This window comes from Littorina saxatilis, linkage group LG5, assembly GCF_037325665.1.
Source record: "Littorina saxatilis isolate snail1 linkage group LG5, US_GU_Lsax_2.0, whole genome shotgun sequence".
NCBI lineage: Eukaryota > Metazoa > Mollusca > Gastropoda > Littorinimorpha > Littorinidae > Littorina > Littorina saxatilis.
This window is the reverse complement of record NC_090249.1, coordinates 50,270,815-50,283,314: the sequence shown is the minus strand read 5'-3', so window position 1 is coordinate 50,283,314 and position 12,500 is coordinate 50,270,815. Positions and strand designations below refer to the sequence as shown.

The 12,500-nt window shown below is 40.1% G+C and overlaps 1 protein-coding gene across 6 annotated transcripts in view; it reads right to left on the bottom strand.

Moving 5' to 3' along the window:
- Positions 1–12,500, bottom strand: part of LOC138967380 (multiple PDZ domain protein-like) — a 241,326-nt gene that overhangs the window by 91,350 nt on the left and 137,476 nt on the right. For 5 of the 6 annotated variants that reach the window (XM_070339916.1, XM_070339919.1, XM_070339917.1 and 2 more), the window contains exon 18: positions 11,513–12,196. The exons of the other annotated variant lie outside the window; for it this stretch is intronic. In XM_070339916.1, the coding sequence (XP_070196017.1) occupies positions 11,513–12,196 (684 nt within the window). The remainder of the gene's footprint in view (positions 1–11,512; positions 12,197–12,500) is intronic. 6 annotated transcript variants of the gene reach the window in all.

Below are 12,500 nucleotides of genomic sequence, written 5' to 3'. Positions count from 1 at the left end.
ATTTTGACTTATAACGTATTAGTTTTAAGTTCCCAACTGAATACCTCTTTCTTCATGCTTAAAAAAAATGCTTGAAACGAATTCTTTGTAACGAATTTATGCTTATAACGAGCACTTTTTGGATTCCCAAGCATGCATAATGTCTGTAATTTACTCACGCTTATGGCGAAATCTTTAAACTCGTCCCGAGATCGACATATCATATCATTTGCATAACGAACCCCTCTTTTAACAAACACGTTTTCATCGCCCCAGAGCCGCTTTGTCTCTAAAAGTCACAAGGCTACAAGGATCTGCGTGTGAGGCGAGATCAAAGGCAGGTCCATTGTGATGGCTGGGTGGCCTTCTTTATAGACACTGACCTTCTTCCCAGGGGTCATTGACCCAGTTTTAGCTATGAGAGGTGGTTCCCCTTTCATATGAGAGAGGAAACACTTCCTGCACCCGGGTCAGTGACCGAGTTTAACCTATGGGGAGTTTAATCTATGGGGCGGTCTCTTTGATGTCTTGAGAGGAAACTTGGCCAGGGTAGTACATGCACCAGAACTGGTGGACACCATGAAATCGGAGATTGATCAGAATGTGCATGTACATGCTTTTACACGACTTTTTAAATTTTACTTCTAAAATTGTGACAGTAAAAAAATCAATCAATTCTCTTAATGCGAATTTCGGTTAAGACGAACTTATTTCCCGATCCCCAGTGATTCGTCTTAAGCGAGTTCGACTGTATATCATTAACAGAGATGAAGTAATGAGTCCTGTAATACCACTAAATGCAGCCACTGAGGACATAACTACATCAATTGGCCATAAAATATAGCGCTGTGACAAATAATCAGTCTATTTCTGGCTAAGTGTTATTCGTCTACAAGTACATCTTCACCTTGCATAGGCTCAGACGTCGGCTGTGCAAATATGAAGTAAATCACAGTAAAAGGATGCAGCCACACAGACGAAAGAAATCCATGAGAGAGAGAGAGAGAGAGAGAGAGAGAGAGAGAGAGAGAGAGAGAGAGAGAGAGAGAGAGAGAGAGAGGGAGGGATGTATTTAATCATTACAGTAATTTCCCTTCTCATAGTTGCTTCCCAGCATATAAACTACGAGGCTTCTTCTTTCCGTTCGCTCCTTAACTAGCAGGCTTAACCCATTTCCTTCTCATTTAAAAAACTAACCAAAAATCAAACAAACAAAAACCTACAGGGCAGGGTGAGTGAAAGTATTTCTGTCTTAAGATCAATTTTTCCACATACAAAACTTTTTCAGGTATCCTGTATGAATCGATCAAGTCAGTGCCAGTGGTACAGGAAACCCTGTCCTTAAGTGTCCCTATATTTCAGGTAACCTGCCATGGCACAGAGATGATACTGAATCAAATTAACAGACCAACAGACATGTCTTCTTTTCCTCTTTTCATGGGCTGCATCTCCCATGTACACTGTGTTTTGCTTGTGTTTTATTTATTTATTTATTTTATTTATTTACGACGTGTATGTTTTGACGTGTATGACTGTTTTTTTACCCCGCCATTAAGGCAGCCATACTCCATTTTTGGGAGATGCATGCTGGGTGTTTTTATAACCCACCAAACTCTGACATGGAATACAGGATCTTTTCCGTGTGCACTTGGTCTTGTGCTTGCAGATCTGCACATAAGTTGACCTGGGAGATCGGAAAAATCTCCACCCTTAACCCACAAGGCGATGCTGGGATTTGAACCCCGAACCTTTCACATGTACACCAACATCTTAACCACTAGGCCATTGCTCAACCACTACGGGAGACTACAGTACTTTCATCTACCATACTTTCAGCTATACTTTTGAAGGGAAATAAATCAATATCGTACATAATCTGCAATCCGTTAGTAACAGTATGATCTGTCAAGCTGATGAGCCCAGCGGAAACACAAGCAGACAGGCAAGACTTAATTAGGAGATTTCACATCAACGTTGACAGCAACATGCATGTCGTCAAACAGTGCTGTACTCAGTCTGTCAAGAAATGGTAATCATCGCCCCGTGACAGTTTATCGGCCGACTAAATCCCATCAAAAGATGCCCTCGCGGTGAACTCATGCATGCCGTTTGAACTCAATCTGCTGATTTTGATTAAATACACGGTGGGTTGGAATTTGGCATGTGCTTCTAGACTTTCAATGCTGACGGTTTCATTCTCAGAAGTTGTCAACCAAGGCGCATCAGTATATTTCCATTGCTGTAAGTTAATCATTTTAAATTGAAAACAGAACTGCTTGGTCATGTTTACACACATTTATACAATGACTATGAACAACTGCAACTGTAAGTGTGAATACTATCATAAATAAGAGAAACTGGGGCTAAACAAAACACAGGAATCTGAACGATTAAGCAAACAAATATGAAATGGTTACATATTCCATGATGCTGCTAAGACAGCTTATAATAACCAGTGACGGAGCAAAGACACAGGATGAACCACTCGCCTCAATCAAAGGCTGGATGCCAGTCTGATTTTCAAGTAAAATAATGTTTTCTGATGAAAGCTGAATGTCTGAGTTCAACAAGATAACACTAAATCGTTCTTGATTTGTTTCGTCATCTTCGCTCACACAGGAGTACAGTATGTTTTTTATTTTTTATTGACTAAATCCTTCTATTTGAGGTGGGGAAAACTTGTCTTAATTTGATTTTATCACAGTTAAAGCTGCTAAACCCTAAAAAAAAAACTACAGCGGTGATTATTTGGGTGAGGAGAAGGCGGTGAAGTGTGTAGAAGAAGAGTACATTGTTTTGGTGTGAAAAAGTGGGACCTCTGGGAGACAGGAAATAATCCTGTGGAATTACCTGCACTGCTGGTCCTAATGTGCAACATCAATGTACTTTCTAAAGACAGAATTCAAATGGGACAGGAAATAATGTGGAATGTCCCGCACTTCTGGTCTTAATCTTCAACATCAATGTGCTTTTTAAGGATATCTAAAACTTGCACTTAAGTGGGTCAGGGCATAATAATGTGGAATATATCCTGCAGTTTCTGGTCTTAATGTTTAATATTGATTTACTTTCTACCGACAAAACTCAAGTGGGTCAGGAAATGATAATGTGGAAAGTTCTGCAGTTCTCGTACTAATGTGCAAAATAATGTACTTTACTTTCTAAAGAGAGAACTTAAGTGGGTCAGGAAATAATAACGCAGCATTACCTGCAGTTCTGGTGGAAGTCATCAACGTACTTTTAAAAAAAAAAGGTTCTGTGATGTCATATCTTTGACATTTGCACGTGTGCAGTACTTGTTGGTGTTTATGCTCTTTATTCAGCGATACCTTCACCTGAATACTTTTCATAAAGCCATTTCTCGGTCATCTGTGCAAATACTGAGTGTTTTGTATGTCCGAGTTCACACAGATACTTATCTCTTTGTGTTCAGATCTAACATGACAGAATTGATCAATTTGTAATACAGACATATTTTATATTACTCCAGGGATCAACCCAACACAATTTAACGAATTTTTGTTTAAAAAGAGTTAAAAATGGATGCACAGAATATTCAGGTTAATATTTGTATTGATATTTGTTCAGTTTTGGGGGTGAATTTGAAATACACTCTTTTGAGTACATGTATTGTACTTTCATGTGTCATAAGAGAAATGTTAATGTAGTTATGACATGCTTTGGTACCAGTGAAGGCCACAGCCATGTGGCGTGTGTGTAACATTACTTGTCACAGGGCCGACACAAATTGTTGATGTACTTCATGCATTCCGTGTAAGGTCAGTGTTATTTTTAAGGGGATAAACATAACAGATAGATTTACGACCGACAGTGTTCATTCACAATCCAAATTTACACTTGACAGTGTGCATTTACAATCAAAATAACAATATGTATGGGACTGTCGCAATGGCATTGTTCAGAAAAAAGTTAGGTCAGTGTAAATGCTCCTCCACGCTATGTGTCAAAACGAGTTTACAGTCTGACTTCCAGTATTAGAAATATTTGCTTCATACATGTGTTGTTCTTTTTTTTATTAGAGTAGAATATAAACTTTTAAAGTGATTTGTCTGATACATGTGTAATGGCATCACCAACTTCACTGACAAGTTACTATATCAGAAAAAATGACACACAGAAAATATGAAATAAAAATAAAAATAAAACGTCATCAAGATAAAGCATAATAAAGTCACCTCAAGACACACAAACACAAAATATCTTCAGTGCACAAACTAGGACAAGGGCACAAAGCACAGACATCAACGTATCAGTCAAAAGACTGAAGACTAACACACAAAAACACGTTCACCCACACAACTATACGAATAAATAACAAAATCAGAATGCGGGAACATGATTCCAAATGATCCCAGGCTTAGCTTAAGCTCTTGAATGAGAATTAAAGGTAAGTATTAAGTAATGCACTTTATTCTCTTTATGATAAATATGGATCCAGGGTGCCGATTCTTAACATAGGTCAGTATTACAAACTACAATAATGCAAAAGCATTTTAGACAAAAGCAACATCATTTTGCATTTGTAAGTAGTCTAAAGCAAAGGTACAAATACATTCAGTTAGTAAATTGTAAACAAATGAAAAATAAATACCAAGATGAGAAAGAGAAAAAAAAGGGTGAAGATAGCAACACTTTATGTATTATTTTGCTCGACACTGCATTTTGTTTTTCAGAAAATAATGGAAAAAAGATTACAGGCATTAAACTTATTGGTACATCACAGCTCACCCACCTCCCTTCATTTAACAAGTAATAGTATACACTTTACCTCACGAAGGAAAACAAACACACACATACACTGCATCCTCTAAAATCTTCAGGACTTTTCAAAAAAACAATTCACACCATTCACTCACCAGAATATTCTAGAACACCAAACATTTTCATGTGAGTCAATCGTGATCGAGACAAAGTATTGAAGCAAACGAGGCACAGCACACCCACCTCCCTTCATTTAACAAGTATTCACTTTACCTCACGAAGGAAAACAAACACACACATACACTGCATTCTCTAAAATCTTCAGGACTTTTCTAAAAAAACTATTCACACCAGATTCACTCACCAGAATATTCTAGAACACCAAACATTTTCATGTCAGTCAATCGTGAGACAAAGTATTGAAGCAAACGAGGCACAGCATCAATGTTTGATTGAATCCCTGTCAGTCCCAATTCTGTAGTTTTCACAGACAAGTACCATGCATAATACCAACCAGCAGATAATTACGCCATCTAGTACGCTCGCAGAGGGGGAGGTTAGTATAGGGGTCCATAACCGCATGCAAAAGATAGATCCACTCCCAGGAAAAGAGAGAGGACGATGCAAGGGAGAGCAAGAGGTTTAGTCCGTGCAAGAAGGGGGAACAACCCTACCCCGGTTTACCTGCTGCAGCGGTCGCACCGCAAGGCGTGGTTTGGGGGGGACGGGGGGAGGGGGACCCCTCTCCCTCCCACCCGCCCCCACAGTTTTTGGGCGAGAGAGCCCCGTGACTTTGGGAGACGAAGGGTCCACTTTGATGATAGGGGTGGTGGAGGCAACGCGAGCCTTCTGAGTCGTACACACACACACACACACACACACAACACACAACACATGCGTGTCAGATCAATGAGTGAGAGAAACAACACACAACACACTGTCAATGAAGCTTGGAAAAGCACATCAAGTCCTGAGTGTGTTAAAAACTCTAAAAACAAGTAAACCTCATATAGCATGATGCGAAACGCAAGTAAAAAAAAATGCAAGTTTTCTAAAAATGTTCTGCTCCTTTAGCTGTACATTTTTTCTCTCCATCTGCTTAATTTAGAATTCATTTGATTCAGTTTGAAAGTGAAGATACAAGTGAACTGTTGGCAACAATAGGAGGTTTACTTGTAGTTGTAGATAATAAAACTGTTATTGATCAAAAAAGGGAATAAAAGAGGTAAAACAACAATGACATCAAACAAAATTGCAATTTATCAGTAAAGCTACATTAGCCACTCAAAGAGAAATATTACTTTAGCAAGTTACGATCACATCAAACATTGATTAAAAGCTTTGCTAATTACTCTTCTATCAATTAGCATTGAAATAAGCCTTCAAAAAGAACTTCACAGTGATCATATTCTACATGAAAAAGGACACACACAATTAATGCACACAAGAATGATCAACCAGGAAAAATAACAGAATTCAAACTACAGATGAAGCAGAACAAAACCACAAAGAGCAAAAAGCAAGCAAAGAACAGTAAAGGCCTTTCTCCAGCAACTAAAGCTTGTTACATCACGAACATCCCAGTAAACATTTATATACAGTCAAGAAGCAACCATAATTATCATTCATGTAAATTCTGTCCTGGGAGAAAAACAAAACCACCATCAAATACCTTCAAAATACCCACATTGCAAGAAATCCCAAAACCACAGGGAAAAAACACAAACCAACACCTTACCCCAAATAAAATTTGTGTCTGCTAAACGCTGGTGCAAATTCTTTTTTCCTATTTGAATTGTATTATCCAGACCTGGGAACCCCTGTTTTGCACTTAGAGTATTCTCAAACAAACTTGGTGTATTTTCAGGAAAAATGAGCGTACTCCACACAGCATTTGAACATCCATGATTCAAACATGCTTCACACATGTCCGCCACATCGTTAATGAAGTTTACCTATACAGTCGAGATCGCTTTACACGAAATGAAAGGGACCAATATTTTTTTTCGAGTTAACGTTTTTCGCGATAACGAAAATGATCAAACTGATCACTTTTTTTTTAAAAGCAAGATAAAGAAGATAAAACAGTGCCATACCTTTAAAAAAAAGCCTCCGTAGTGCGCGGCGGACGAAGTACACGGTTCAGTCAGAGTCGGCAGTTTTGTCGTCTGCTACAGTTCATTATTTTGTTGTACACTTTAATTCCCCACAAAAAAAGATTAAAATCCATTGCAGTGTTTAAAATCCATTGCAGTGTTTATGAATTCACACAGGACGAAAGAAATCCGTCAACTTCAACTGTTTGACTGGCTCACTGCACTTTCCGACGAACCGTTCAATTCTTGTGTACATTTAAAACAAATCCTTTTTCAATTTTTACTGACAAAAACTAATCATGTGTCAAAATACTGGATCGGCTTCAAGATGGGCTTGTGAATAAAAGTAGTCTAGGAATTTTTCTCGTCGTATTTTTTTTCCCACTGACCGTACTGATCGTATTCTCGACAATCATGCGTACAGAATAAGGCGAGCAGTGAGGCACAATTTGGGTGATTTTCACTTTTTGATGGAAATGGCTTCTCCAACCTTTAAAAAGTAACGTAGTTCTTGCGATTTACTTGAAAGATGTCTAGAAAGATGTTAAAAACAGTGTTAAAGTTCCCTAATTACTGCTATTGACGCTTTTGTTTGAGCAAAATGACCCATTTTCACTGTACTCAAACATCCCGTATCCCTTACAGGGCCCCACTGTGTCATATACCGTTGGATTCGTCTCATTCACAAGTGCTGTGTTGAATGTGTGTCATCTTAAAATAAACCACAAGGTCGTTCCAAATAAGGAAAATGACGTGTATAAAAACGTCCAAATGCAACCAATCAGAGTACATGATACTGAGGTTCCTTGGTAACGAAATGTCACACACGCTCTGATTGGCCAAATGACACCTAAGGGAGAGAACACTGTACACTTCCCCCTGCGTCTATTTGTTCCGAAAGTCAAGCAACATGGCAGACAGATTAACTCGGCTTCTAAACACATGTAGAGATGGGAATTTACCAGCTTCAGATCAAACAGAATTGAGTGCATTAATTGGAGACTTTTTCACGTGCGATCCACAACACGATGATTTTTCGGACGACGATTTTGACGCCGAAACAGACACGGAAATAGCCGACAAAAATGCCGATGAGAGTGACAGTGAAGATTCTCCGCTTGTCAACACCGAAGAAATTAGAGAGGACACTGACAGTAGTATACCTGTCGATGAGGCACCCTTCGATGGAGGTTTACTCAAAGTATGCCGTGAGCGATTGTGCAAGGCAAATGGCAGTGGTTGCAAGCAGATAAAAGTGTCAGGACCGTCCCCAAGTGACCCACGCAAGGGATGCATCACTCAGTTTTCATCTGAGGAAATCGTGGCTCTTCGAATGTCTTTGCAAGCAATGGATAGGGGTGAGTGCATTTAAATTTCTAAAAATCAGTATTCTCCTTACACTAAATTCTCGTCATCTCTTATTTTGGTCACACCTGTAAGGAAATGTTTACAGCCTGCAGCATTTTGACTTAGCTTGCTTCCACTTCCAGTGCTTCAGTTTGTTTTAGGGCATGAGGGGTCAAATGACCCCCAGCAACTGAAATAAAGGGGTTACTTTTGTATGGTGTGCAGGGAGACTGTACGTGACAGATATAACTTCTGCTGCCCACCAACATTTGTAAACAACCGGGGGGGGGGGGGGGGGGGGGCCTGGTCACAGCAATGTAATTCGCCATTATGAAATCCGCAGCGCGGCAGTGTAAGTTAACGTTGTTTGATTTTGTGTGATTTTTATTATTGTGTGTTTGTTTTCAGATTCAAAGGAGTGGTTCATACTCAGGGCATTCTCAGCTCTTGCATGCGGACCTGACAGAAGACTGAGTGCAGCAAATGGAAGGAACAGCGCGACAGTTTAATTTTCTGAAGCCCCACATAGTCTTACGCAGTGCGTCTAGTACTGTTACTTGTTAGATTTTTTTTATTAAATGTTCTACAATTTCTTTCTTTAAGTCAGTATCCTTCAAAGGGATTACATATGTTTCTTCTGACAGTGAAATTTTTTCATTCAAGTTCAAGTTATTGCATTTACTGTGATTTACAGAATCAGAAGTTCAAATTTGTATAATTTTTTTTTTTAAAGTGAGAAATGTAAGAGTTAAGCTATATTTCTAGTTGTTACTTTTTTATTTATATGTTTTATAGTGTCCTGTGCGTTGCCTGATTGTGGTATCATGTCTAAGCCTCTGTTATTTTGTCAATACTTGTGGTCAGTTGAATTTAGCATTTTTGTCGTTTCCTCTAAAATTCAGCAAAAAAGGGCGTCTTTTAGGCGTCAAGTAAAACATTTTAATCAAAACTAATCATCTTTGTTTTTGTTTGTAATTGTACAGTTGTATCTTGTTATTAACTGTGTGAAATTTGGATAGATTTGGTTGAGTCTGAACCCCTGTTGCTAGGGAATACCTTTATGGGTGCAAATGAAAACTTTCAAGTCCGTTTTCTCAAAATGGCCCGTACTTCAAACGACTGTAGATTTGTCAATTTTTATACCACAGCTTTGGTTTTGATATCAAAATGATCAGCAGAAGCTGTAGTTTCTAATTATAAAAACAGCACAAAAAGTCCAAAATGCGAGTTAACACTTTCGTGACGGGATGCGACTATATTAGTAATAGCGCTGCAACGCCCACGGACGGGAAGCGACTATTTTAGTATTAGACATACAAGGTACACGACTCGTGATTGCTTCCCGGTTTTTGAAGCTTGCAAATAAATTGAGTTGTTTCCCTTGATACACTTGGCGTCCCCTTCTGCCATTTGCAAATCCGCCTGATTTGTGTGCGTTTTTGAGGAAAAAAAATGAATCAAAGGCGAGCCTTGTCTCGGGAGGAGATTCTTCGGATGTTGGACCTAGAGGATCCCGTAGAGCATGATTCGGACGTATCGTTTTCGCCTCACGAAAGCGATACAAGCAGTGAAAGTGAGGAAGAAACAGTCCCGTTGTTGCTAGTACGAGTCGGCAAACTACACGTGGTTGGCGGTGATACTGCTAGACGAACATGTATCTCGGAATCGTGCAGGAGCTATGGGGGCGTGGCAGCACTGATAACAATGGATGGCTGGAGCCTTCAAATCCTTTTGGAATTGTTCATAGGTGTACAGTTGGTACTTTGTTGTGAAAATGTGACTTATATTCAATATGGATTACCTAGACATCATTTGGTGAGTGTTAGATCTACAGTTTTGTTTCATTTGAGTCAGGATGCTGTGAGTGAATGCGTGATTTGCTTGTTTTTTTCTTTGTACTGTCTCCTTATTTCTGTGTACAATGTTAACAATATTTCAGCTAATTCATAGGTTTTACACCTTGTTTGGTTATAACATTATTTATAATACTTTCTGTTAAAAAATAACTTTTAAAAAAAGCAGTAGAAAATAAAACACACACAAAAAAACGTTAAAAAACACAAATTATCCCCCTTTCACCCCCCTTTCACCCCCCTTTGCTAAAACAAATCGCGTGACAAACTTATAAATAGCACGACTGAACTGGGCATCCATTTTTGAATTAGTACACACAATTTGGTGGTGATTGGACTTAATTCAAGCTTGCTAGACAGATTTCTTTACAGTTACTGATTTTTGGGAAGTTTCTTGGTGGCAAGCTTGGGCAGGCAGGACGTAAACGCCGTGGCAGTGCTAGTCACAATAGTGTTAAGACTGATTTTGTGGGAGGGGGTCACATATTATCTCCTTTTGCTGTTGCTGGGCAATGGTGGAAATTATTTTTTTTCTGTCTTAATTTTAGTACTCTACCCCACCCCAAACTCCCCACCCCCTTCCAGTGTTTTGAGCTGAACTACAGGTTGAATTCACAAATTCAATAAACACCATTTTCACTCATACTTCTTTCTTCCTTGTACAAAAAGGTAGAGACAGTGTGTGAGGATTAAATAAGTTTGGTTAGTCACTCATGAAAGCAATTTGGACATTTTCAGCAGTACAGATTTAAACTTGTTACAACTACAGCAAACCTGTATTGAAGACGCTGCTGTTCTTATAACGCTCAGATAAGCGATAAGAACAGCAGAGCTTCACTTTTTAATTATTATATATTTATTTTTTTTATCTAGACATTGGACCCAAGAAACAAAGGAAAGTATGCCCTGTACGTATTTCTCTTAGTTTCTTACATCTTAGCATTAGTACTCTGCTTCACACGGTTATGATTCTACAGAAACTGGGGCATACTCTAGACAGATAGCCCTGTGGAAGTAGATTACCCTGAAAGAATTACTAAGAGTTAAACTGTTGTGATTCCTTCAGTGTGTCAACGAAGCTCAAACGGGGCTAAATCAGAATATTACCAAAACTGGATGTTAACCTATACCCACTTCTCTCCAGCACATCTTGTAACTTCAGTGTTAAAGGGATGACAACACACACAACTAGCATGCCCCTCTATCCAGAGGGCAGTCGGATGCTGCTTGCAGGGAAACATGGGGACACAAGAACTGACAGTGACAAGCTCCAGCCACACGGTTATCATTCATCTAGCTTTCCATCAAGCCACAACAGGTTCCATTCATCTAGCTTTCCATCAAGCCACAACAGGTTACCATTCATCTAGCTTTCCATCTAACCACACGGTTACCATTCATCTAGCTTTCCATCTAGCCACAACAGGTTACCATTCATCTAGCTTTCCATCTAGCCACACCGTTATTATTCATCTAGCCTTCCATCCAGACACACAGCGGCAGACTTGCCAGTACCTGAGTGATGCTAGACTCCAAGCTTTCTCTGGCTTGCGCCATCAGGTTGGCGGAAGTCACGTCCACGGTAAGTTGCTGGTCAAAGGGGCTGGACTCTGCCTGGGATTCCGCTCGGGGGGGCACCGGGGGGGCCTCGCCCATAGAGTCCGTCTCACCGTTATCAAAAATTGCTTCTTCATACGACGGCAGAGCCATTTGCTCCGGTTTCAATTTAGCTCCAGCCGACAGATCCGCTTTATAGTCGGAGATGATGTTTTCGTAGTTGGCCGACTGTGAGTGCATGTCGTGGGGTGGCAAGGGTGGGGGCACCGGGGGAGCTGTCATGAGGTCGGAGGTCACAGATGTAGCTTCGATGGCGCTTTCGTACGACGGCGGAGGCTCTTCGGGTTCCGATTTCTGCTTCTGAGGGCTGGACCGACGAGGCGTTCTCCCCTCCTCATCGCTCTCGTAAAAACTGTCTTTCCTCTGCAGAGTGCTGCCGCGACTGCTCTTGCGGTCTGTGTCGCTGGATGACGAATCCCAGGACGTGGTGGACAGGTTGGCGGGGTTAAGGGTCAAGGTCTCTTCAGCAGCAAAGTTGTGAGCACCGAGGTTGGCCTGAAGGCTGTAGCCCAGTTCAGACACGAGGGCGCTAGAGATAGGGGTGGGGTCTGAGTGTTGCGGGTGTGCACCAAACAGGGGCAGCTGCACAGCAAAGCCAACAAACCAATGCAAAGCACAAACTCAAACTCAAAAGATTCAGAATGCTGCCCGAAAATCAAAAGTCAAGCATTTTTGCAACTCAAGTACGCGTTAAAGCGCTCAAAAGAGTCAAAAATTTTGGCAACGCTGCAACTAAAGCACTCTACAAAATGAAAGGAACTGGAAAAAAAAAATGTGTCGGAGCAAAATCGCACAAAATAAATTCAGTTGGCATGCAAAAGATGAAAACAATTTTTGGAACAAACACCAGAACTGTACTATACAACTGTACTGTGATTCATTATCC